The sequence below is a fragment of the Melozone crissalis genome, unplaced genomic scaffold (assembly GCF_028551555.1).
Source record: "Melozone crissalis strain CALT ecotype California unplaced genomic scaffold, PUWL_Pcris_2 ptg000081l_1, whole genome shotgun sequence".
In the NCBI taxonomy this organism is placed as follows: domain Eukaryota; kingdom Metazoa; phylum Chordata; class Aves; order Passeriformes; family Passerellidae; genus Melozone; species Melozone crissalis.
In genome coordinates, this window is record NW_026535858.1 from 13,595,639 (window position 1) to 13,622,552 (window position 26,914).

The 26,914-nt window shown below is 43.4% G+C and overlaps 2 protein-coding genes across 3 annotated transcripts in view; one reads left to right on the plus strand and one right to left on the minus strand.

The window, feature by feature from the left end:
- Nucleotides 1-553: 553 nt before the first annotated feature.
- PCARE (photoreceptor cilium actin regulator) lies at nucleotides 554-8,843 on the minus strand. Its single transcript, XM_054290592.1, has 2 exons — nucleotides 5,125-8,843; nucleotides 554-683 (listed from the first exon to the last, which is right to left on the minus strand). The coding sequence occupies exons 1-2, from the start codon at nucleotides 8,841-8,843 to the stop codon at nucleotides 554-556; spliced, it is 3,849 nt and encodes a 1,282-aa protein (XP_054146567.1).
- An 8,174-nt stretch (nucleotides 8,844-17,017) lies between these two features.
- The window catches only part of CLIP4 (CAP-Gly domain containing linker protein family member 4), a 31,665-nt gene continuing 21,768 nt past the window's right edge, over nucleotides 17,018-26,914 (plus strand). For both annotated transcript variants that reach the window (XM_054290593.1, XM_054290594.1), the window contains exons 1-8: nucleotides 17,018-17,091; nucleotides 18,411-18,447; nucleotides 18,575-18,646; nucleotides 20,613-20,675; nucleotides 21,255-21,401; nucleotides 24,013-24,152; nucleotides 24,992-25,085; nucleotides 25,955-26,116. In XM_054290593.1, coding sequence (XP_054146568.1) covers nucleotides 21,269-21,401; nucleotides 24,013-24,152; nucleotides 24,992-25,085; nucleotides 25,955-26,116 — 529 coding nt within the window. In that variant the 5' untranslated portion in view covers nucleotides 17,018-17,091; nucleotides 18,411-18,447; nucleotides 18,575-18,646; nucleotides 20,613-20,675; nucleotides 21,255-21,268. The remainder of the gene's footprint in view (nucleotides 17,092-18,410; nucleotides 18,448-18,574; nucleotides 18,647-20,612; nucleotides 20,676-21,254; nucleotides 21,402-24,012; nucleotides 24,153-24,991; nucleotides 25,086-25,954; nucleotides 26,117-26,914) is intronic.

Below are 26,914 nucleotides of genomic sequence, written 5' to 3' on the forward strand. Positions count from 1 at the left end.
CAAAATGGGTTGCTTTGTTTTAACTTATATATGACATTATTCTCTCCCTGCATGTTGATAAACACCTAGGGTGAAATTTTGGCTTTGCTGAAGGCATGGATGTTTAATTGCAGTAACACTCAGTTGGCTCTGTTTTACCTCCCTCCTGGAAAAGTCACATTTTACACAGATGTGATGCCTACTGAATACATAATGTGTTGAATAATGATTAATTTGTGTTAGCTTTTTAAAATCTATTGTCTAAACCATGGAAAAAAGGACATGGCTATAGGTCCTGTCTTCATCAACCAAATTAGCCTCAGACTCACCCAGCCACAAAGTGTTTCTTTTGCTCCATGTGGATCTCTGAGCAAAGCCATGGCATGGCAGGAGGAGCAGCTGGCTGGTGTTCCATTAGATTGTTGAGCCCAGTCTGGGGTTTTTGGTGCAATGCCATCCTACAGTTTCCTTGCATGAGAAGATGAGGATGTGTTCTGGAGGCTGGGCTAAGGCTGTTTGCTCCCTCTGGGGTCTCTGTTCTTGCTTGTGCCTCTGCCCCTGGGTGCTCCTGCTGTCAGTCCCTCTGCAGCCCCTGGCCCACGACGAAGAGCTCGGGGTGTGAAGCAGATCTGCTGGAATCTCTGCTCTCAGGAGCCCCAGAGCTGTTCCATGAGTCCCCTGCTCTCCTAGGGATCTTCTCCAAGCTGCAGGAGGAAAGATGCTTAAGAGGTTAATGAATCGTGACTTTTTAAAACAGCACTGATTAGATAAAGCATGTTAACCCATGAAGCACAAAGGCTGCACGACACCCTGTCATTCCCCACACCCTGTCATTGCCCACACCCTGCCATTCCCCCTCTCCTCCTGAACATGCCCTCTGGATGTGCACCATCCAGATTTTACTCTTGTCCTGCCAAATGCACTGTACTCTTCCCTCCCAGACCTCTCCTGGGAAGAAAACATTTTGTATGTTTAACAGGGGATCGGTGTGAGGCTGGGTTTCCCTGCAGATAAGGGCAGGTTTGAGTGAAAAGTCTTGTTTCAGACTGCTGAAGGGAAGGAAAGGTCTTGCCTCTGATGTGCGTCTGCCTAGCCTGGTTACAGTGATTTCTGAGCCACATTTCTCTTCACAGAGAAAAGCAAGGCACAATTCTTCCCAAGAATGTTTCTAGGTTTCACATTCTCTGAACCTCAGAGGAAGGAAAACAATTCTTACCATTCGCTGTGCCTGTGTTTGTGCCAAAGTAGAATGCAATATAGACACTGTTTACCCAAAGTGATGATGTTTTGTTTCCTTGTGTGTGTGTGTTGGGACTGTTGGGTGACAGTCACAAGTTCTGTGCAGTTGTGTGCAGAGTTGAGTGCTTGGCAGATTAAGTTTAGATGTAATGCAACATAATGTAATATAATATAGAATAATATAGCATAATAAAGTAATTAATTAGCCTTCTGATAAGATGGAGTCAGATGCATCATTCTCTCCCCTTGTCAGGGGCAAAAATACCCACCATACACCAGCATGACTGTGGGAGGGGAATTCTGCTCTTATAAATCTGCTACTCTCACTCTGCTGACAGAAGCACTGAGACACAGAAAGTGTAAATGATGTTCTTGAGGTTGCTCTGGCACTCCCTAGGGCTACAGGGACTTTATGTGTCAAGACTGATCATAGCAGTGGATTCTGTCATGAGTATTTCACCCCTGTGCCTTCCTGCTGCAGTGTGTGAAGTGTGCTCTGTGCTGCTGCAGCTCATTCATGTGGCTTGAGCTCAACATGGGGAAATATTTCAGAGCTGTCTAGGAATCATGACTGCATTTTAAGTGTACACACTGCTAAACTGAATGAGCTTTCAACTACAGACAAGCTGTTATGTTCCTACTCTTAACTGCTAGGACTTTAATGATTTGAACTGCTAAATGAGGAGATTTGTGATACATGTCCAATCATGAAACTAATCCAGATTCAAATATCCCCTAGTTGCAGAAGGGCTCATTTGGGTTACTTTCTTTGAGCCTGATTCAGTCCACCCAGTCCATCCTCAAGCTCTCACTGAACAGTATGTTAAAGACAATGGCATTTTATCTTCTCTCTCTGCTCTACCACTTAGGAAAGCAGCAGTCTTGATGAAATACTGTTTTGTTAAGGTGTGTACAAAGAAACTGTGCTACAGATTAACAGAATCTCTATGAGCAGAGCAATTGTACCTGTTGTGCCTTACTGAGATGCCAATAATTGCTGATTTTTGTCAAATGACCAAGCTTAGAAACCAGCCAAGTTATCTCAGCCTATCCAACCTCAGGCTGGTCAAATGGGGGAACCAGCTGAACTGACTTGAGAACTGAAGTTCTTGTTAGGTAAGATCCAAGATTAAAAGAAAAGCTCCAGCTCCAGCCCTAGTTAGGGCTACTAATGCTTTAAATCCTGATATTCCTTATAACATGGGATGGGCAGAAGACTTGTAAAAAGCGAGTTTTGCCTCCTAGGACAGCAATGAATGTGCGGGAGACAAACAAATCTGTGCACAACGCTGACATTTAATGCCCATCAATGCCAGCTTGCAAAATAAGATGGAAGTTGCCTCTTTTTTTTGTGTGTTTCTGCTAAAAGGGGATGTGTGGGAGAGACTGCCTCTCAGCTGTCTCTTTTTGCTTGTACAAGCCCTGCCAGATTATCTTTGGAAACCTATTTATCATCAAATGGATGTGTTAATGTGGTATGGAAAAAGTGGGGGGGTATATATCTTATATCCCTGAATTTGTAAGCATGGGAGACACTGGATAACTCACTGGTCTTCAGGATATTTTTCCTATAAAGGATTGATAGTATCTCAGGTTTGACTATGTGTTCTCGCCCTTCTATTAATAACACAGAAAAATAACGCTGGAAAACACCACACAGACCAAAAAAAGGCATTGTTACATTTGGAAAGAAGAGGTAAAGCCAGGGGAGGAATGAAGGAAAGGACACTGACAGCTGTGTGGTGATGGCTTGTTAATTTGAGACCAGATGCAAACATTGCTGGAATGAGGAGGTTTAGGTTTAGGTTTAGACATTTTGAGATTTTTCCTCTGTCAGTTACAAAGCAAAGAAAGTCCTGGCTGATTAATGGACTTGGAGGAGAAAGATGGATCAGAGTGTGGTGCTTTGTCGATTAAGGCACCTGCTAAAGAGCAGAGCTCAGCATCTGCACAGGGTGATGTGGGGCTCACAGCTGTGGCAGCCACCCCAGTGCTGAGCAGGGGGAGAGGACCTGAGTGATGTGAAGAGCTCTCAGAGCTTTTTCCCTGTGTTCATTCCTAAAATCAGCCCTTGTCTGCCCATCAGCCCATTGGCTGTGATGTTCAGCAATTTTAGGCCATTCAATGCAAGGTCCATAAAATTTACTGCAGGCAGCTTATTTTGGGTATAAGAAAACACACAGTTGTGTATTGCATCTTAAATCAGTGTGTGTGGTAATTAATGGTCTAAATTTCCCTTTTGCGTATGTTGATATAAATTTGGCATAACTGACTGGTACTCCTGTTGGTGTTCATTGGGATGATTCCAAAATACTTGTAGATCATAACACTAGGATATATGACTTTTTTTCATGAAAGGGATGATGTTATTTACAGTGAGTTGTTTTGTTTTACTCACTATACTCTGACAGACTATGATAGAAATATAATACAGCCCACTGAGGTATAAATTAGCTAGCAATTTATAATAAAGAAATAAAATGCATCCATAAAACTGCCCCAGCTTTTGTCTTGCAAGGTTTTGCGTAAAAACTCTTTTGACAACATTTATTTCTGCTGGGAGGCACCGGAGTAGATGAAGCTGACTTCACACAGTATATAGAAATAACAGAAAACCCAGCAGCACTGCACAGGAATTTTAGGAAATATTAAAATGTCAGACTATAATGCAGTATTAGAACTGGGAATGCAAAATGGTTTGCATTTCCCAGTGTTTTTGACATGTTTTGTTCAGCACATTTCTCTATTGCAGCAGGGGATACTCAGTCCTGATTCTGTCTTTGGGGTGGGAATGCCTGGAAATCCATCCTCAGTGTCTGTGACTGTCCCTGTGCTCACAGTGCCCTGAGTGCCTGTGCACCCATAAATGCAATTTCATCCTCTTGGGGTTGATCTTGCAATCCCCCTCCCTGCTCAAGGGAATGAGTCATGGGACTGCAGCTCTTCTGGGACAAGAGCAAAAATACTGCTCATGTGTGGAAAGGTTACCAGAGAAGCTTAAAGCTTAATGGACTTACACATCCTAAGATGTTAAGAAACTAGAATAACAACACTGTACTTCCAGGCTGTTACACATCTTGGAGTATTCCCAAATACCCACTTCTATTTTGGTTTTGTGATTTTTTTTTTCCTTAGGTGATAGGCAAAATTTAAAGCTAAGCCCATTTTTTAAAATAAGAGGCCACCACTTTTTGCAAACATGGAACTGGCATATGTTGGTGTTTAGATTTCTTTCTGAAAACTGGGCTTGGGTTGTTGCAAGCAGACTTGACATCAGCACCTAGGTCTAAAAGTGTGCACAAGAAGTTCAAAATTCCAGCCTATAATTTTGTCCACAGATCCTTGCCTATATATTGTCTGTCTCTCATTCTTGCCAGCTGAATTGAAACATTCTCCCACAGCTTTCAGATGAACAGTTTATACTGGATTAGAAGCTGATGATAGAACAACACCCCTCCTCTTGGCTCACGCCTATCTTCTCATCAATATTCATGTTTATAACCTGAGGGCTACTTCAGAGCTTTTTAGGAATTGAATGTGGATGCCTTTAGCCCCGACACAAATAAGAGGAGTTCTGTGCCATGAAACCAACACTGAATTTTCCTTATGCCTGTCACAGCTTATGTGTAAGGGTAATGCTTGAGCAAGCCATGGAAAGCTAACTCTTCCTTTCATTCAGACCGGTTGTCTGCTGAAATCCGAGGCAAGAAAACAAACAGATTATTTCAGTTGGAAGGGACTGACAATGATCATACAGTGCTATCTTTGCCCAGCCATCTTTTCTGCACACGAACAGAGAAAGAGGTTTTCTTTCTGGGAAACCTCTTAACAACTTTAAATTCCCACTGGAAGTTTAGAAAGCCAACAGGTGCTATAGGTCTGCTCTTGTGGCATCAAGTTCCTTACCTTGCCTGGTGAAGTGCAGGCTCACTGCCAGCTGTCAGGGGAGCTGGGAGGTGAGGCTGGGCCCCTGGGCGGCGATCAGAGAAGCTTCTCCTGACGAAGGGCTGCGGGTGGCTGGTGCTCAGGGACAGCCTCTTGCTGCGGTCCCCGGGCTGCTGGAGCTGCAGGCTGCTCCTCTGGGGGTGTCCTGTAGCCTCAGGCTGGCTCCCCACCTCAGCAGGGCTCTTGCTGGGGGCCACTGGAGCTCTGGCTTCGAATAAGGAAGAGGTGGCCGGGCAAAATATGGAACGGACATTGCTGCCCCTCTTGGAGGAGGAGAGCTGGTGCTCGTCCCCAGCATCCAGCCCAGCCCTGGGCACCCTGTAGGAGCGAGATGGGGAGGCTGGTGGGGAGGGGGTGCTGGGGAATGGAGCAGGGGAGCCTGCCAGCCGCTGTGCTGGGGGTGAGCCCTGCCTGTGCCCCACAGGAGGGCTGACTGGTTTTCTCTGTGCTGGTGGAGAGGGCAGCTTCTTCTGCAGCGGTGGGCTGGGCACCCTGGGGCTGGACGGGGGACTGGGTTTCCTCTGCATGCTGGGTGAGCTCGGCTGGGTGCTGCTGAAAGCGTGCAGGGAATGTCTGTGGTGGGCTGGGGGGCTGAAGAGCCGTTTCTCAGTTGGGGAAGAAGGAGCAGTTCTTGCTGGGGAGACCCTCCTGGTGAACAGCGAGCCCTTGTCGCCGCTCCGGAGCGGGTCTGGAGAGCCGTGCTTCTGGCGCGGCCCCGACAGCGCGGCTGGGTCGGGCCCCTTGCTCTCTGAGCTGCTGCTGAGTGGGGTTGAAGCCCCACTGGGATTCTGAAGAGGAATGATTTTATGGGTTTGCTTGTATAAATCCGCAGCCTCTTTCCTCTGGGTTTCCAAAATCTCCTCCTGGCTGGGTATGCGCACATTGGTTGGGTTCAGCTCCAAGGAGTACCTGTGCGGTTTCTCTTCCCCTGACCTGGTGCTCCTTAGACCTTTATTAGTCACCCCACTGGGGCCACTGATATTTTTGCTTGGCAGCAAGTCGATGGACTGAAGGGAAGCTTTCATTTTTGGGGAAACTTGTGATCTCTTAGCAGCATGCAGTTCTGGTTTGGTGGTCTTTTTGGCATCTTCTGAAGAGCTTCCTTCTGTTCTTGCAGTTTCTTCAGGCTCAGATAAATTTTCAGAAGAAGTGTCCATTAACATTTCAGGTGGTGGTGGTGGCAGGTTCTCAGTGTCTTCGTCAGTCTCTTCCTTTGTGTCCTTCTTGCTTAATTCTGCAGGTGGTGCAGGAAGAAAGGCATTTGGAAAGCTAGAAGTGACATCACTGGTGTTGGTGTCTTCTACTGGCGAAATGCGATGCTTAAGATTTAAAGGTGCCAGGCCTCTCTGAAAGGGAGCGGTGGGTGGGATGACTGGAAGTCCAAATTTTCTGATGCACTTTATTGGTCCTAAGGATCTCAGAGGTTTGGCTTTTGCAAGATCATCAGTAGGACTGAAGGTTTCAATGAGCTTTTTGACAGACTGCCGGGGGGTACAGCTGCTGGCACTCAACGTTTGTGCTCCAGGAGGCTCATTTTCTTTGCCTCCTGATGATGTCTCCTGGGTAGGCACAGTAGCTATTACAGGCTTCTTGACTCTCTTTTCATTCAGCAGAACAGGATTTTCATCAGATGTGAACAAAGGGACTTTATCCTGGTTAGGCAGGATGCTGAAATTTTTTGAGAGGCCTGCCTTCAGCTTGCGGGAGGACGTAGACGTAACTTGATCATCCTGCAAATAATGTGCTGCTCTTGATTTCCACGACTCCAGGTTGTTAGCTCTGTCCTTTCTATACAACATTTCCAGCCTTTTGCTGAGCACTTTTTGAGTCCTCTGAAGCTCTAGGAGAGTCGGGTCCTCTGCCTGGCTTCTGAGGGACTCCTCTGACCTGGACCTTCGCTGTTTCCCAAACCTTCTCTGTCTGCCTGTTGCTGTGCTGGGCCTCTTTGCTAGGACTGCTCTTCCACTCTCATCCTCTGTCCACTCCTTACGCCTGGATTTAGCTGGGACAAACTTGATTTTTTCACTGATGGCATCTTTCATCTTCAAAATGATTTCTTCTGTATCTGCATTCTCTGTCCTTTTGATGGACTGCCTCTGAATGCTATCAGTGAGTGCAGGTGAAGACAGGGACCTCGGCAGAGCATCCTTCCCCATTTCTGATAAACTTGTGCTGTCATCATCCTCCCCCAGCGTGCTCTCTTCTTCATCATCATCGTCATCATCCTCATCCTCATCTGAAGGAAAATCTGTTGATTCACAGGTTTTGAAATGTTCACCTTCCTGAGTAGAATCAGACTGCAAGGAGCTGTGGGAACGGCTTTTGCTCAAGCTTACATGCTGGCGCATGGTAGAAGTGCCTTCTGCTACTCCACCCTGACAAGAAGTCGCTTCCCTGCTTTGCACAGATGGATGAAACACATCCTTAGAATGCCTTCCAGGAGCATGGGGAGCAGCTGTGCCCATGCTCACCCGCTCCGCGGCTCCAGCGTGTTTTCGGGATGGATGTCCATGTGCACAGGACTCACCTGGCTGTGCTCCATGCTGGCTGAGAGCACTGAACTCTTTGAGGGATTCGTTGTCCACACCAATGCCACTGTCCTCAGAACAGAGAGTCCTGTCATCGCCGTGGGACTGAGAGGACCCCACAGTTGAGGCTTCGAGCAGCTTTACCGTCCGTAGCAGGTGCTCATCAAAGCTCTGCTTTGCTTTCAGTTTGCCTTCCAAGTTGCTTGCAGCAGACTGCAGGTAGCTGCATGTCTCCTGCAGGGCGTTGGACGTGAGGGAGGCCAGCATCCCACTCACCAGCTGCATTTTGTTCACCGTGTACTGCAGTAGCTGTTGCAGGAGATCAGGGTGCTCCTTCAAATCGTCCTTTTCCGCCGGCCATGCCAGATTCCCACCTACGTCCTTGAGAAGATTTTCCCCATCGTTGGCAATTTCTTCCAAGAGCTGGTTGATTTCATCGAAGCGAAGCACGAGGAAGCTGATCATCTGCTGCAGGAAGAGCTGAGTCTGGGTGGCCTGGTTGGCCATGTGCAGGATAGTTTCATACTTGGACAGGTTGGGGTGTAAGTAGGCGTACGCACTCTGGTGAGCCTTGACGAGCAGCTCTGGGAAGTCCACCTTCTTCTCTGTCTCACACGGGGCCACAATGGACTTTTCTTTACTTTTGTTGGGTTGACCTTGCCTTGCCAGCTTATGGGTTTTCTTCTTCTTGCCTTTCTTTGGGATTTGCTTTGCGTTGCTTTCATTCCTGTCATCCCAGACGAAAGCCGACGCTTCTGATTCACAGGAGGTTTGCTTTCTGATCTCTATGGACTCAGTGATGTGCTTTTGAGACTCAATCAGCTCAGACATAATGACTTCAGCATCTGTGGCTGTCCTCTCAATTTTCTTGTCTTCCCTGGAAATCTGGGAATCTGAATGAGCCTTGGAAGATAGGTGCACATTATCATTTTTGTCCAGCTCTGACAGTCTATCCTCCTCCTCTTCTTCCAGGTAGTCCTTCCTCTGAATCTCATACTCATCAATAGTGTAGCAAGATGAACCTTTAACCAGCAGAGGGATTCCTTTATCTCTCGAATCAATCGGCAAAACACTTTTGGGTTTATTCAAAGCCTTAAGACCAATTCTTGCAGCAGTGCTATCAGTCTCACTGCGAGAAGGTGTGCAGCCCATCTTTTATTCGTCTTTATTTTTGGTCAAAAATCCAGAACACAAAAAAAAAAAAATCAAACTCACTGTGTCATCCTGAGCTGCAGACTGGCCTGTGCCTCAGGAGTTTTCCATCACGATCCCAGTTTTGTTGTCAGTTTCCTTTGCTGCTCACATTAAAATCCCATGTGCTTATTGCATAGGGTCTGCTCTTGAAATTGTGCCCTGTTCCATTGTAGGCTCCCACTTGGGTTTTCTTCTTTGATTCGAAAAAAGGAGTGTGAGAGCTCGGCTGGATTTAGAGCTAATGGATTAAGAGCACTTGCGTACCTCACTTCTGCCCTGACAGATGTTCCCTGCAAATAAGATTTTAAGCTCATTAGGGTAAGCAGGCTCTAGCCAGTCAGCATCAGTGTTGTATTTATAAAGGCAGATTTTTTTTTTCTGCATTCTGGGGGGCAGAAGGACTTGGTACCTGTCCCTGCTTTTTTCCCTTGTTGCAAAGACATAACATAGAATTGAATGCAGAGATCCAAAGGAAGAGGCTCTATTTTGAAGCCTTTTTGAAGGCAAACTATCTGAATGTGGCATGTAAGCATCACTGGATACTCCTTAACCAAGAGAAGGGTGACCTTGACCACAGATGTACCTGCTGGAGAGTAAAGACAGGAAATCAAATGGGTCAGAAATGCCTGTTAAGACTTCTGTGTTGAGTCTTCAAAATGTCCCCCTACTTGCAAGTGACAAGCTGTTCACTTTTTCCTTTTAAGACTTCCAAACAAGATTTTGCAGGTTTTTTCCTCCCTCTCAGATTATCATTCTTGTATTTTTTTTTCCTTTCTAGATAGTTTCCCAACCTGAAAATCCTAACTGCACAACAACGGTATTTGAATTAAGTAATTCAGTAAAATAAGTTTTGCATATCTTGTTAAGACAGCATCTGAATCTGGTGGATCCAAGCTGTTTATTTTCAAATTAAAATTAAAAATTGAATGAAAATTATTTTTTTCCTTTGTCTGAATGTCTTGGGATTAAATTTGAACTCCCAAAAGTGACTTGCTTACCTTTTTCATTTGCCACAGCTTAGTTCTCTTAAATGCAAGGCTTTATGGGCTAGGACTCTTAAGAAAGAAAAAAACTAAGAAATTTAAAAAACATAGACACATATCTGAAAAAGGGAAGGGAAGGGAAGGGAAGGGAAGGGAAGGGAAGGGAAGGGAAGGGAAGGGAAGGGAAGGGAAAATCTGTTGTTTGAATCGCTTCTAAGGTCAGGATGCTGTAATACTACTCTGAAAGAGAAAGTAGGGAAGCCAAAGTAGGAATTGGATGAGGCAGAAGATACTTGTCCTTTCCAAGTATTTATTTGTGAAGAGTGGCATGTGATGTGGAAGCAACCCTCCCCAACCTCCCTTTTCACTACTCAGACTGGCCAAAATGGACTTGTTTTTTTTAATTTCCAGACACAGTTTCTGTCCTGAAGGTGGCTCTTCCTCGGTGTTGCAGGGGTTACAGACAACAGTGGCCAACTCAAGTGCTGACTAGAAGCCTACAGCTTCCCTCTAGCAATTTCCACCTCCATGGTCATGTGTGTCTTGCCTAATTCCCAAAAATCTTTACGTGCTGCCCAGCCTATGAAACATTCTCAGACTTTAGGTAACTGCTTATGGGATTGATTCCTCAGGGCTGGGCTGCAATCTGAGAGGGAAGCTGTCATTCTCTGTAGCCCTATTGTTCAAATCTTTTTATCTTTTCAGCAGAGGCAGCAAAAGTACCTTGATTTACAGGGAAGAAGGCACTATGGGGATTCTCAGGAAGATTTTTAAAACTCTATGTGCTTTCTCCAAAGGAATTTTTCAGGAACACATACATTGCACTGAATGTATATGATGACATGGTCATTTCCCACAAGCATCAGGTAATAAATAAGCTCCTGACTCAGCTTCTGGCCAGTCATTCACTCAGGCTCTGGCTGCTTCTGTGTCTCACCACAATGTGTATTCTGCAGAACCCTCCCAACACTTTCTGTATTCCCTTTTGGGCATGTATCTCATGTGTTCAGAGTGGGGAAGTGGAGCAGATTCAGGCAGCTGCTCCATCCTGGTGATACTGATGGTCAGGATGCTGCAGCCCTCCAGAGTCAGCCTAGGAGAGCTCAGGAGAACAGGCAAAGCTCAGGAGAACAGGCAAACACCCTTTTAGCCCCTCTGCTGCCTCCAGTGTGACTTGAGAGGCATCTCTGTGTAACTGCTTAATATTTGTGCTGTGAAATCTCTGGTGTCTGTTTTCCCCAGAGCAGCTCCATTGCTCACACTGGGAATTTTGACAATTAACTCTTTGTGAGTTGGTGGTGGTATTCAGGACGTTCTTCTCCTTCCCTTTGCCTTTGATCAGTCATGTTACTTTTGTTTGAATTTTTGTTCTACTTATTTTCACACCATGCATTAACATCTTACAGGAAATAAATGTATGGTTAAAAACTGCAAAATCCTGGTTTATGGTTATGAATTATGCAGTAATTTATTATTTTAAATATTAATAGTAAACCAATACACATTTTATTATTTATTTATTACTAAATCAAGATCCAAGCTCCTAGAAAATGTGTTTTAACAAGGAATCTGTTTTATCCTGGCTTTCATTGCTATCTGCATGTACATGCAATATTACTATTTAATGTTGCACCAGATTTCTTAGCTTCTGTGAGATCTTTGATGTGCCTGTTTCCAAACATTTATGTAGCTGCATTTTTCTTATCAATACTCTTATTACCAAGTGGGCAGATATTTCTTTATACTTCTGAGGCACTTCACAAAACTCCCAATGCTTTACGCCACAAAAAAATGATAAGGAAAGTACTTTATCTTATGATCAAATAACAAAAGAGAGGCTAAAATAGCTAATGCACATAAATGATTATGCCAAGTCTTAGAAATCCAAGGTTTGTATTTGTGGAAAAGAGCTCACTGAGGAATTATGGAGAACTTGAGTGATAACAACAATTTTAAAGAGCTATTTTGCTCTCAAAGAAATGCCCTTTTTCTTCTTTTGTGTGAGCAAATTGAATATAACCAGGGAGGTGTTCATATTGTTGGCCTAGATAGCACTAAGTAAATAAGAAATAGTCTCTTTTTATTTCAGCCTCTCCTGCAGAGCTGACACTAGTTTGGGATACAGAGCAGGTTCTCTCCTTTCTGTAATCACTTGCAGAGACACACAGGAAGCTTCATTTTGTTTCCCCTGTGGAAACCTGTTGACACTGGTAAAGAATGGGAACACCGTGGTTTGAAGGAAATGTAGTTGCAAATAATTGAATAGAACCAGTGAGTTTATACAGAGCTTTTACTAGTGGTGATGATGCAAGTGAAAGACAAAACTCATCTGGATTCTGGGCCAGTGATAAACTTCTCAGAATTGCCTTTTTTTTTTTTTTTTTTTTTAATTCTACCTTCTAAGTAAAGTGGCGCACTCTGATTACATGAGGCTATAAATGTGACCCCAATGCTTTCAAAACCCTGTTTTGCAAAAACATCTGGATTTTTTAAACAGCAGAAGAACAATTAAAAAAGAAATCTTGAAAACAGCTAGGAAACCAGCTTCCCTCTCCAGCAAAAATACTTTATAAAGGAATTATTGAAGGAAAAAATGTAAGTAGAAAACAAAAGAGAGTCATTTTGGGGGGTTTGCCTGCACAGGGCTGTTGCTGCACTGGGGGGCAATAGATAAATTTACACAGATTTACAATTTTATTTACAATTTATTTACAATCAATTTGGACAGATGGCTAAGCTTCCAAAACCACATTTAAACCAGTGTTTAAAATCAAGCAGAAAAAATATCTTTTTCTGGATGTAGCCACAATTATGACTTGGTTGAGCATGCTACAGAACACGGGAAGGATGAAAAATAAGTAAGTTTCTGAAATTTTCTTGTGAAGTTTGTCACAAAACTTAGAGTAGCTTCTTATTAGAGGATGTAGAAGTTCTTGTCCCCTACAGTGATCTGTGAGGTAAATCACAGGTGACCCAAAGGGGTTGAGAAGAATTGTATGACTAGGGTCAGCAGTAGTTTTGTGAGATATATTTACATTAGTCTGTTATTTTTTGGAAAGTGTTGTGAGTTATTCAGAATTTCTCTTTGCTAGGCATTCCATCAATATTTTAGGTCCTTGCTCTCTGTCCCAGCCAATGCGTTCACTGCTGGTTTCAGTGGGTGAGACAGTGACAGCCAAAAGATGAGAGTTAGGACAAAGAACTCTGTGAAACAGCACGAGGCTTTAAGCATAGATTCCCAGAGTTATGCAAATCTAGAAAATTAAAAGGAGAGGGTTCCACCGGCCTTGGCAGCTTTTACATTAGTTCTCATGAGTGAAAGCAGGTTTGTTGTGGAGCAATTCCAAGGTGAGCGAGTTCATTTCAGGTGAGGGACTGGCAATTTAACTGCTGGCAAGGCTGCAGCACTTCCTAATGGAAGCTGGTAGTATTGATCTTGGATTTAGAAGTGAGGTCGTGGAATTTGTGTTCCTGAAAAATATCCCAAGATGCTACATAAAAGAGTGCAGCTATTCAGCCTCATCCAGCTCCCAGTAGATTTCCTTACCTAGAGCATCTCAGGTTTTCCCTGAAAACTGAGGTAAGCACAGGATTCCCCCTGGCTTTCTCTCAGAGAGTGTCTCTAACCACAGTGTGTGTGCGCACTCCCTGTCAGAACCTCCCTGCTGCCCTAAGCATTGCTGCAGAGTGGCTCTACTGAGGCTGCAGTGCCTTCCTGAGCCATTCTAATGATTGCTTCCCTCTGATACATCAATCTGTGCAGATGAACTGGTGTCACTGTCACGCTTTCTGAAAAATCCCTTTGCCCAGGATTCTTCTCCTGGGAAGCTGAGAAGCCTCAGAGAAAAAGGGAAACAATAATTACCTCATTTGCTTCCCCTGTGTTTTGCTGCTTTGGAATGTGATTGGAGATTGTTTACTTATTGGCCAATGATGGCCAAGCTGTGTCGGACTCTGAGGAGAGAGTCAGGAGTTTATCATTATAATCTTTTAGCCTTCTTTCTGTACCCTTTCTCTATTCTTTAGTATAGCATAATATAATATAATATAATATAATATAATATGACATAATATATTATAATTAATACAATACAATATTAATAAATAATATAATATAATATAATATAATTGATATACTATATCATATAATAAAATAATAAATTACTCTTCTGAGAACATGGAGTCAGATTCATAATTTCCTCCCGATGATGGGGGATCCCAAAAATACCACAAACTGCTGAGCAATGCTCTATTTCTGCCCCAAGAAGAGACAAGAAATGAAATAATGTTCCATTTGAAACAGGCTTGCTGCTCACAAGCATTGTTTCCTTCCCTGTCTTCCTCCCGAGGTGGTCAGAGCTGGTGCTGCCCATTGTTTTGAGCTGCCCAGGTGTTCAGCACCCTTGCTGCCCATGGCTGCCCCAAATGAGTCAGACAGGATAGGCTGAACAGGCTTTTTATTTGCATTCACATCCTGGCTTGGAGGAGTGGCTGAAAAAGACAACGTGCTAAGGCACAGAAAGTGGTTTAAATATGTATTATTTTAAACTTTCCATTGCAGGGCCCAAAGGTGGAAGTGCAGACAGGCAGGGGTGTTGTCAGGCAATGCCACCCAGCCTCCTCTGCAGCTGCAGCACTCAGGACTCACTTTGAGCTGAGATGTTTGGGGTTCTGCCATTGCTGGCCTGATCAGAAGGATCCTCTAGAACCTGCAACATTTTGTGAGGTCCTTGCTGTGAAAAATGTCTATTATATGATGGGCTTTTCACAAATATTAAAATGAATATTGTATGTGTTATGTTAGAAAGTTAAGCTGTATTAATTTTTTAAAGTAGTGTGTTAAATATAGTTTTAGGTTATAACATAATGTTAAAATAGAAACTATATATGTGGGATATTTTTTAAGAAAGGAATGAGGTACTTGCACCAGATAGCAGCCACAGGACACCTAAATCTTTCAGAGAAAAAGAATTTATTGCTCACCAGAAAAAACAAACTTCTTCCTGCCTCACTCTGCCCTTAAGATGCCTCAGGATTAAGAGGAAGGAGTTGATACTGACCACACAATCCTTTGAATGGAATTTATGCATCATGGATGAGGTGTATGAATATGCAACAGGTTATTGCTTTTAAGGGTTAATCCTCTGTTAACGTGTGCCCTTTTTTGGGCTTATTTTGCCCAGAAACGGTACCCAGACTGTCCATAACTCTTTGTTTCTATTGTCTCATATTGTCCTAATCTCAGTTAGGACAAAATATTTATTACTCTTAATTATATTGCTATTTTTATAAGCATTTTATTACTACTAAACTTTTAAAATTTCAAAAACAAGCGATTGGCGTTTTTCACACTTGCTTTCATTTTCTAGCATGAAAAATAATCACACACAGTTTTGTCCTCATATTCAACACCACCTTTGAATTCACACCCCATTTTCCGTGGTTTGTGGCAGATGGCAACTTCATCCTGTGTCTCAGCTTTCATCAAACAAGCTGTGCTCTGGTAACAGACTCCTCACACAGACTGTTCTTTTCCTTGGCTGTGCTCACAAACCTTCTCCAGGCAGGATGGATTAGCTGCTGCTCGCTGAAGAAGGGTGCTCACAGCATTATGTGACGCCTCAAGGAGATGGCCAGACCTGCTGGACATCACATCACGGACACTTCACTGCCCTGCCACAACTCTGCAGTTGCACATCCCGAGATGAGTGTTTGATTTTTGGGCCACTGCTTCATATTGGTAATGGTGCCCCTTGTGTGGCTGCCTTGCATTCTTTGGTTCCTCAGTTACTTCCATGCAATGATCCCATATCCCAATCTTGTATCAGTTCGTTCCTTTCTAACAGCAATTATTTCCTTTTTGCTTTTTTAAAAAATCTCATCAGTTGGCTCTTTTTTCTTTTTTTCCCAAAAAGACATTAGAGGAAAACATGAAAGACAGATTATTTCCAAGGATAACACCCCAGGATGTCATCAGTAGCCTCCCTCATTTAACACTACTTTGCATTTAACACTACTTCACACTGTTTCCCCCCCATGCTTGTGCTTCATTGAAGTTCTCCTAAATTCCAGTCTTCTCCAGAATTAATAATTTCCATTGCAGGCTCTTCACCGAAGTCGAAGTCTGTTATTCACTATCAGCAATAAAACATTTCCTCTGCCCAGAGCACCAAGCATCTCAAAAAAGGCAAACGTCGACTGCCAGTTCAACACTCACATCTGATCTTGCTTACATGCTTGTCTTTATAAAGAGTTGAAACCCCAGAAGCCTTGAGGTGAAAGTAGCAGGCCTGCATTTTCCTGGACATGTTTTCTTTGCCTTTTCCAAGGTATGGAACATTCCAGAAGTGGAAGAATTTCCTAGATTTTTCATAGCCATCTGTCACCACGTTTACTCTCACAACTGCAATTCAATGCTCTGGGAGCAGCTCTTCACCTTTCCAGCACTTCACTCGAGGAAATTTCCACTTGCCACTCCTATTATTTGTCCTGCCCCTACCCCTTTTAATGTCATCACTGGAAAAACGACACCAAAAACCTGATTGTACACATCAGTTATGTTTATTTAACAGTGACCCACGCAGAGCACAAAAACATAGCAGGACTTGGCTGAGGTTTTATCCACTTCAAATTCCCTTCATGCAGCCTGGGCTCAAGTACGATGCTGGGTTTACCACCGTAGGAGTTTCCCGAAGAGTGCCAACTTTTGCATTTAGTTCCTCATTAGATTTTACACCACGGGACGAGCAGCCTTTGAAAATCCTCCTTGGGGGATCCTCCACTACTGAGACAGCCGGGGAGTCTCGACCTCTGGGCCGAGTGCTGAAACGTGCCAGTGGTGCCGCGTGGGTGCCAGCCCGGTTCCTGCGGGCGGCCCCATCCCCGCATCCCGCCCGCCGCGCGTTCCCGCGCCCGCCGCGCGTTCCCGCGCCCGCCGCGCGTTCCCGCGCCCGCCGCGCGTTCCCGCGCCCGCCGCGCGTTCCCGCGCCCGCCGCGCGTTCCCGCGCCCGCCGCGCGTTCCCGCGCCCGCCGCGCGTTCCCGCGCCCGCCCGGTCGCCGCGAGGGGGCGTGGTCTGCGAGGACGGGCGGGGCGCTCTGGCCTCCCATTGGCCAGAGGGGTAGGAAGGGGCGTGGTTTGCCTGCGGTGGGCGGGGCCGGTGGCTCGCTGGGCTCCCTGGGCTGCGGGCGGGCCCGGGCGGCGCGGTGCGCTCGGCCGGGAGCAGGTAGGGCTGGGGCGAGGCTGGCGCTTCCCGGTGATTTCCCGGTGTTCTCCCGGTGCTGTCCCGGTGCCTTCCGAGCGCCCTCCCGGCGCTTCCCATCCTCGCTCGGCGCGTCGTGGGGGCGGGGTGGCGGCGCAGGGACCGCCGCAGCGGGCGGGCCGCGGCCGGCCTGGCTCCCCTCGTTGGGCTGCGGCGCAGGGGCCGGGGGCGGGCGCGGCCCGGGCGGTGTCACTGCCTGTCCCCGCGGGGACCCCCGGCTCCGGGGATGCGCTCTGGGAGAGCGGGGAGTGCTGGGGAGGTGGCCCGGGGGCTGTGGGCGGGCAGAGCCGGCCTGGAGGGTGCGGGAGCTGAGCTCTCCGGCACTGCCGGCCTCACAAAGCGCCGGTCCGGGGCAGGTCACAGGGTGCGGAGCATCTCTCCTGTGAGGAGACGCTGCGGGAGCTGGGCCCGTGCGTGCGGGCAGGGAACAGACGGGATCTCTGTACATATAAATATCTCGAAGGCAGTGCTAAAGGGATGGTGCCAGGCTCTGTTCAGTGGTGCCCAGAGGATGAGGAGCAGAGTCTGTAAACTGAAACACAAGAAGTTCCACCTTAGCGTGGGGAGGAATCTCTTTACACTGAGGGTGGCAGAGCCCTGGCACAGCTGCCCAGGGGGGCTGTGGAGTCTCCCTCCCTGCAGACATCCAGAGCCCACCTGGACACGCTCCTGTGTCACCTGCTCCAGGTGGCCCTGCCCTGGCAGAGGGTTGGAATGGAGGATTTCCTGAGATCCCTTCCAACCCTGACAACTCAGTGAATCTGTGAAAACACTGCCCTGCACACCACCCAGACCTTGGGTTTACCCACAGGTATATAGCATGGCTGCCACCTGTGCTGTAAATGTTCTGAAATGGGCAGCTGCTGTATGTGCAAGAAACCTGCTCTCTGAACCTAATTTTTCCTGAGCACATCTAAGTGCATGATAAGGAGTCCATTTTACATGCTTGTTGTCAAAAATAGCATCACATTTGTGACAGGTTCAGCTATCAAAGCCCAGAACAGCTGTATGTAATAGCTTGAAGTGCTTTAGCATTTGCAAGTTCTTACAGCACTTGCAGGAAAGTTTTGTGCTTTAACACGAATTACAAACTAGAGTACATGAAAAAGTTGGATCCTCTATTATGGCACTTTTTTATGTGTATATGCAGAGCTACCATTCATTCCTGTGTAATGTGAGGATATCAAGAAACCTGTTGTTGCTGTTCAGATGCACAAAAGGGTGTGTGCATCTGATCACTCTTTGAAGATTTTCCCCTGATATTTCTGTTTTTCCAATTCCAGGTATAATTCAGTAGGAAGAGCGTATGGCTGGCAAATAGTAAGTATGATACTCTGCTGTGCTAAGCTGTGCTCAGTGGTATTTTGGCAATGCTCTGAATAGAAAAATTCTCTCTTTTATGTAATTTCTCTAATAGTTTCTGCTCTAAACTCTTTTACTAATACAGGAAAGTCACTGCTCTTTTGGAAGGCCTCCCATTCCACTGCACCAGGACTTTCCAGCTGAATCTTGGTGGGAAGTACGTTTTGGGTCTTGTTTCGGTTTTGCTCACAACAGAGCTCGTTGTGAGGATGGCGTGGGGATGCCTTTTCAGTGCCTTTGAAATAGCTTTCAGCCTTTTCCTTTGCCTGTCCAGCTGTGTGTGTGGTGTCAGCTGGCTGGGAAGCTCTCACAGCTGAGCTGGCAGCCCCTGCAGGTGGCTGTGGGTGCACAAGGTGTCACCTTGACATGGCGTGTCAGTGCTGGGTGGTGACACGTGCCGCATTCTAGAGCCAGATGAAAACCCTGCAGTGTGAGGGTGTGCACACTTCCATGAGGGTGTGCACACTTCCATGACGGTGTGCACACTTCCCCTGGAGGTGCTGGCATGTAAATTCATTCCTTATGGAGTTGGGTCAGCATCTGCACTGTAGCCCTTGGGATTGGTGCTCCTCCCTGGCAGCATGGGTTGTTTCCCTGCCTGCTTTGCTTTGGCAGCACACAGAGGGTGTTCTTGTCCCTGGCCCTGCAGAATAAAAGATGCCCTGGCTGCTTGCACGGGTTGTGTTCTGTTTGATCTACTTTCCTGTGCCACAAACACTCTTTCTTACGTTCATTTTGAAATGTCTCTGTTGGTTTCAAGTTCCAACAACTTGTGTTGTCCTACTTCACAAAATCTCATCTTTTCCTGTTACCATCTGCTCAGTCAGGTCTGGCTACTTTTCACTGTGCTCCTTTTGTTCCCTCAGTTGTAGGGCTGTGCAAAAAAGCTTTTAATTTCTTTTGTGTCTTTTTCCAGCTTAAGAGGCTCAGCTAATATGTCTTTTATACTCATGCATATTGCTTGTTCCTTTGTGCATTTCGTGAGAGCTCTGGGGTGCTGCCTGTGAGAAACTTGGGGATTCATGTGTCTTACAAAGCTTTGTTTTGTTTTGCCACAGCCTCTGAAGAAATATCAGATTGTAGCAGATTTATTTCACTGTTGCCCTTCAAAAGCAATTTAATTAGATATTTGCAGCTTAAAGGACTTTATAGTCCTTCACACAAGAAAGCTGTCATCTTTATGATGGCTATTAAGCCATTGAAATGTAAACTCTTAACTTTTCCTGACTGTAAGAAAATGCTAATTGAAATAATTAGAGATATTTTTGGCCTTGTTGAATAAAAGAACACGTAAGCCAATGCAATTTGATAATGCTGTGGGAAAAAATAGTCCTGTCCTTCCAGTGGCCTCCTCCTTGATCTTCATGCCAGAACATGAATTTGTGCAGCTGTATAAGACTAGGGAAATAAACTAGTTGGGAGGAGAATGAGCATTTTTCATGTGGAGCTTTATTTCCAACTTGAACACAAGGTGAACTGTGTGTGATGAGCAAGAAGAGGAGTCTTTAATTTATTTACTTCAAGATTAGCATCTGCTAATACTAAAATGCTTTTTATATAAGCATATAGATTGTGAGGTCCCAAGCAGTGTGACCCATTTATTTAGGGAAATACCAGACTGAATTTGCTCATATAGCTTGTTGTGTGTTACATTCAAATACCAAAATAAATAGTTTAGTTTTTTGTATTTACGTGGGTATAAATGAAATGTAATAAAAACAATCATTCCTTCAAGCTCCACAGCTTCTTTCTGTCCAGCAGGCTGGCTGAACAAATTCCTGAGAAAAGAGCACTGTACAGCAATCTCCACAGTAAAAATGTAGGTTGTTTAGTAGAAATGTTGCTTTTACCCCAAGTGTTTAATAATAATCATTCAAGATGCAGAAATTAAATTCTTCAGCTGTGAGATGTAGCCTCTGATGATGCAATCATCTCTGTTTCTATTAAGAATAATGATATTTTTGTTATTTGTTAATGAATTTGCCTGATAAACTGTCTTACAAGTGGTAGCCAGCTTTCCTCTGATCTCATCCTGGGCACCACAACTAGGATGTAACTTGGGCTGGTTGTTAGATTTTGTCACTATGTCACTACAATGTTTTAGTCTTGATTCTCTCTCCTAGATTGCTGGAAGGCCTGGGAAGGTGACTGGAAGCAGCAGCAGAGGGGAAGGTTCCAAGGCTGTGGTAAGTGTGCTGTTTTAAACCAGGCAGGAGCAGAGCTGGAGAGGAGCTGATACGGAACCGTGAGTCCAGGAGTGAATCACTCGGTGATGAATTGTCTGCAGCTGTGTGTGGGAAGATGAAAGAGCTGAGAATTTAAAAAGAGGAGGCAGCAGTAGCTGGCAGCTTGTTCTTGCTCATGGTGAAGGGAGGGAATGTGCATGCACAGTGTGAGGGCAGGTACTTGATGCTTCAGATTTTCATAAAGCTGTGAAACACACTAATCCATTTATCCTCAGTGTGTGTTGGCTAATAGAGCATTAATATTTTCTTTGCTGCTCAAGTGGGAAACTGGGGAGAAATATGATGTTTTCCATTAGTTAAGTGCAAGTTTAGTGGTGGAAGTCAAAACTAGAAGTTGGCTAACCTGGACAACATACTCTGTGAGCCTTGTTCATACATCAGTTTGTAAGAATGTCATGGCAGTAATAGTTTGCAAATTTAAGATTTTAGTCTCATTGCATGTTACATCTTACTATGATAGAGCCAATCTAAAGTATTTCCAGTGAAGTTATTTATTGATTTTTATTTTTCCTCCTGAAGTGGCTTTCTAGAAGATGACCATAGAGGATCTCCCAGAACCTTCCTTTGAAGGAGATTCCCTCATTGAAAGAGAACGATTCTTATTCCCAAACTCTGAAACATCTATTACCTTTTCTGTTGCTGCAGCACCAATGCCTTCAGACTGTGGTATGTACTTTAAACAGAAAATGCATTTGTGATCAGCAGAGAATAAATTTGAGTAATAAATTTTAAGAAAAGCTGTCAACTCTTAATTATTTCTGTCCAGAAAAAGTTTTCTTCTTATTAAATGGATTATCTGTTAAATGAAATGAAAGATGAAGACTCATGCTTTTTCCATTTTTCTTATTGCATACACTCTAAATTATATCTTTTCCTTTGTACAGTTCTGTGCAAGTGTGATCAGGTTTGTACTTCTTTCACATCTCAGTGTAGAGTTGGATATTGTGTGAAAATGTAAAATTGGAGTAAGTAAGGGAAGTTAATCTACACCACATTTAAAACCTCTAGAGTTACTTTTTCTTGTGCTTTAGTGTGTAAATGATGTACTGGAAGAGGATGTTTCTGTTGGAAGTGTGTGTTTTTGTGGTGGTAAGGACTGTAAAGTGAGTGGTAGAAAATTATACCAGTGATTATATTATATCAGAAAATTATATCAGTGGTCAGCTGTCAGAACAATATTTGTCTTCAGTAACTGTCTTCACATGTATAAATGATAATAAAATTTCTGACAGTATATAAGGTGTTAAAATGTCACTGTAGGTAAGGAGCTTCACTGATAGCTGCAATCATAATGCCTTTGAATGTTGCAGAAGATATTAATAGCATCTATATACTTCAAAAATCACTCCTTCCACCTCAGTGTTTCCCATGCATTGATTGGAGCAATCAGCTGTATTCAGGAAGAATAAATACCTGTAACATTCTGTCTTTGACAGGGTCAGCATTCTCAAGATCTGATTTATAAGTTAGCTCAGGTTGGGAATGCAAGTGTTCCATATGAAATGTTTCAGCACATGAATGTGTCTTTACATGGTTTTGCCCTGTTCTCATCTTGTCTTCCTCATCTGCTCTAAGTACTGCCATGATTTATTCCATTCTACTTTCTTATCCCTTAGATAAAGTTTCCATTTGCCTTCTTTAAACATTGTTTTGTTGTGGTATCTTCTAATAACCCTGTGATTTCACTGCTATGTGTTCTACCTGGCTTCTATGTACTCATTAAATTATAATAAAATCCTTTTATAGGAGATTACTGTCACTGTGTAACAGTAAGATTGCTGAATCTGGGTGAAGGAGGTTAAACCATGGCAGAGAGAGAGTCTCAGTCTTTACATTCAGTGCATTTATTTTCCTTAATGCTGCTGGGCACTGTGATCAATACTTGGGAAAGATAGAGAGTGAGAAAGTAATATTTTGAGGTATATAGGTGCCATTGGCATCCTTTGATGGGATTCATTGCTTTAACAGATTCTCTGTAGCATTGCTTTGCTTGCAAAGACTACGGCTGATCACCTGTTAAGCACTTAGGGTGGTTGTTATTAATCTTTGATACAGTCTCAGGTTTTCACCCTACCATGCTGATTGTAAGAGTTGATTTCTGATAGATAATTTGGATCAGGTTTGTGGCTAGAAATCTTCCTGGTAGAGTAAGAACTATGAATATTGTGCAGGATCATTAATCTTGTTGCCTAGTTGTCTGTTTACTTCATAGTTTCAGCTGTAGATCAGCTGTGGTTTATGTGTGAAGGTAAATATTAGTGGATAAATCAGTAGATGTGTGTTGATGCATTGGATGTAGGGAAGGAGCGCACTTTGTGTAGTGCTGGGAGATAAATGGCTTGGGTTTTTTTTATTTGCTAGGTGCAAGTAAAAATTAATGGTAAATATCAGTGAAAGTTGTCCTCCTTTTCCATTCTTGTTGAGTCAAGGTGATGGAGTTTGAGGAACTCTAAATAGCCAGGAAGAGAACTCAGTACGTGCTGTTATCTGTTAATCCAATCTAGAAGTCAGGTATGCTGTTTTTGGGGAAAGGTTGGGATGATTCACCCAGGAGTGGTTCATGCCATGTCACACACCCAGATGGGTGATGGTGTGTGTTGCTTAACCTGTCTGTCCTGTCTGAGAGCCATGAATCTCTGATGGATGTGAACTGATTGTACATTTATCCAAAACCTGTTTAAAAGGCAACTCCCTGATGGCTGCAGGGGGGGTAAAAGTTCAGTGTTTGCCATGGTTCATTTGCTGATGGTAGTAGGCTCTGCTTTCAGTCCCTCTCCTCATAGCCATTGCTATCCAGATTCTTTCACAGAATTTTCCAGAGCTGGAAGAAATTGCACAGATGAAAAATAGAGGATGTGTATATAGAAGCACACACACACACACACCCCCCTATGAATAATGTGACGTATAGTTTTGTAATAAGGTGTTTGATGCACTTAGAGTTTGGATTGCCCGAAAGAACATGAGGCTTAAAATCTTTAAAAGTAGTGTTTTTTTTTTTTTTCCCTGGTCTTGATTTGGTGTCTTAATTTTTGAAGGTGTTTGTTTCCTGCAGCTGGGATTGATGCATTAATGAAATACTGAAAATAGCAGAGGTCACAGAGTGCTTTTGTGATTAGGCTGTGTGTTTATATTTTAGTATGTTCCATGTAGATTGTGATGGAAGAAAAAGAAGGAAGATGTTTTCTCTCTACTGTTCTTTGCCTCTGAGTTTGAAAAACTAGATGCACGTTAAACATCAAGATCTTTTTATATAAAGACTCTTCTTTTTTAACAGAGTTTTCCTTCTTCGATCCCAATGATGCAGCATGCCAAGAAATACTCTTCGACCCCAAAACATCAGTTTCTGAATTGTTTGCCATCTTAAGGCAGTGGGTTCCACAGGTCCAGCAGAATATTGATATTATTGGGAATGAGGTGAGATGCAAATGAAGATCCTTGAGTGCTCTCAATGTTAAACACTGTTGACAGTGAATAAAACCAGTTCATTCAGAAGCAGAATTAATCATAAATGCAGTTTCTGCCTTTTAACAAGTAGTGACTGATCATGCCTTGTATTCCACATGTTGTCAGGTTTTATTTGGAAAAAAAAAGATGATGGATAAAATTCAGTCAATTTGCATAGGTGGTATAAACAATGTTTCTCTCAAGGCAGTTGTGTTGAGACCCTTCACCTTGGTGTTTCAGTTTCCTGCTTAGCAGTAATACCAAACTCAAACCCCAAAAATATATGAAGTTACTGTTAAAGCCTGACCTTAAGGGCAATATTTCCAAGGCACAAAATGTGTTTCTAGTATTTCTATCCCACTTTCTTATTTTTCTTCGGCATTACAGGTTTTTCTGGGGAAGTGTAGTGCCAATGAACCCTACCATATTATAACTGGGAGCTTCTTTTTGTTGGGGTTGTGTGGGAGTGGGCTGGGTAATTGTTGAGAGATCAGAGAACAAGGGGAGAGGTTCATAAATCATTTTCTCATGCAGTTAATTGCTTAACTTCTTAGCATGTGAAGTATATTTTAGAAGGAGCAATATAAAGATTTTTTTAATCTGTAAATAATGAAGGTTAATTATAATGCCATTTATTACATTTGTATATGTTGCTCAGTTCTGCAGTTAAGAGGCTTTTCTGGCAGGCTTCTTTGTTCCTAGCCAGGAATGAATCCAGGAGTCAGTATATCTGCAATAACTTAGGAAATAGTAGTGATGTCAGAGATATGGCAGAGCTAAAATGTGCTTGTTTTCCGCTTGCCTGTCAGATCATTAAAAGGGGTTGCAATGTGAATGACAGAGATGGACTGACTGATATGACTCTCCTGCATTACACTTGCAAATCAGGGGCTCATGGCATTGGTGAGTAAAAAAAAAGTCATTATAAATGTAAAAACTAATTGACTCACAAAAGCTTATCCCACTGACACTTACAGGATTTTTCCTTGCAGCAGATATTTTTTTTTCCTTTTGCTTGGTTTTCTCTGTTCTGGTGGCCATGAGCAAGGAAGGTGCAGAACTGCAGCTGTAGCCATGGGGAGCAAGCTGAGTTAGTGGTATGGGTATTACACACAGTAGTACCAGCTTAAACAGATACTTCATGTGGCAAAGGCAGTATCAGACTGAGGTGCAAGCTGCAAGTTTGCTATAATTTTTGCTGCAGTTCTTTTACAGCAGAATATTTAGGTGACTGGCTGTTCTTTTTGTTTTGTTTCTTTCACCCTGTTCATGTCAGAAGAGAACAAAGTTTATTGTTTGCATGATTATGGTCATAAATACTGGAAATGAGAGCACATTTAACTCTATTTGAACAACCCTATTAACTTTTTTATGTTATTGTTGACCTGAGCCCACTTCTCCTCTGAGTTTGAGAGAAGTCTGGCATAGGTTGTCTTCCCTGGTGTTGGCACATCTTTTAACATAAACTTCAACATCAAATTGCGATGTGCAATTCTTTCTCTTCTACCAGATCCTAAAATTCCTGGGTTTGCTGGGTGACGCAGTACTTACATTAGAGAAAAACAGATAGTGTTATTATACACTAGAGATTTCAGCCCTTTATCATAAAGGGCAATGATTTCTGTATCCTAATCATAAAAAAAAGGCATAGTAATAGTTCTGTGAGTGTGAAGGGCTTAATGTATGTTTTGTTTTACACATAAACATGTGTGTGTTTTTTGAGGTCAAATAAATAAATCACTAATGCATTCTTTACAAAAATGACCCTGCAGGTGATGTTGAAACTGCTGTAAAATTTGCAACCCAGCTGATTGATTTGGGTGCTGACAGCAGCTTGCGCAGCCGCTGGACAAACATGAATGCCTTGCACTATGCTGCCTACTTTGATGTTCCAGAACTCATCAGTGTTATTTTGAAAAATGCAAAGCCAAAAGGTAGGCATTGTGACCTTTGTTTCATGTGGTTGTCCATATTTTGTACATCCTGAGCTGATATATTGTGGTCTGTTAAGTCTGGTGTTTATTTATCCATTATCCATAAATAATTTCTTATTCTTTTATTCAGCCTCATTGGTTCATTTTTCTCCAAAGTTATTTTTTAGTGCTTTACTGTACTGTTTCCATTGCTGGTTTTTAAAGTTGACCTTTGTACAACACAATAGAAGTTTCAAATAGACTGGAAAGCAAACAGGTTAATGTTAAGTTACTGAGAACTAAGAGAATTTTTGCAGAAAACCAAAAATACAGCTATTCTGGTAAAATCTTGTGGTTTTAAGTTGCTTTAACATTGAGAAGCATGTTTGAAATTTGGGGAGAAGGTTAAAGGAGTAGTGGGGATTTGGCAATTTCATGTGGCAAACCTGTGACTGAGGCAATTTTGATGTGCTCATTTTCCCATTTCTCAGCTATGTAGAAAGTCCTGTTTAAGGAGCAATTTGACCTTAGTGTTTGGCATAAATAGATAACACCTTTTGGAATGATACTGTGAAGGATTGGTAGTTGGAGCCCTGTTTATAGTAATGCACATGGAAATACAGAAATGGTTCTGATCAGAACTGTTTGTTTCTAATTTTGTCAGGACAGCAAAACCAGTAAGCAGCTTTATCACTAAAATTGTACAATTGTGAATTTGTCACTAAAATTGTACGAATGTGAGTTTGTTTTACTGAATATCCTTCTGATTGTGCTAGTTTGCAAAAGGATTTATTATCTAGGGACTCTGTCTTAGCAGTT

What these genes read in the sequence shown, in the direction of transcription:
- PCARE (XM_054290592.1), bottom strand. Translation starts at nt 8,843, where the DNA reads ATGGGCTGCACACCTTCTCGCAGTGAGACTGATAGCACTGCTGCAAGA. An exon ending in CCTGCACTTCACCAGGCAAG is followed by an intron (nt 684 to 5,124) that starts GTAAGGAACTTG and finishes TTCCTCCTGCAG; the next exon opens with CTTGGAGAAGATCCCTAGGA.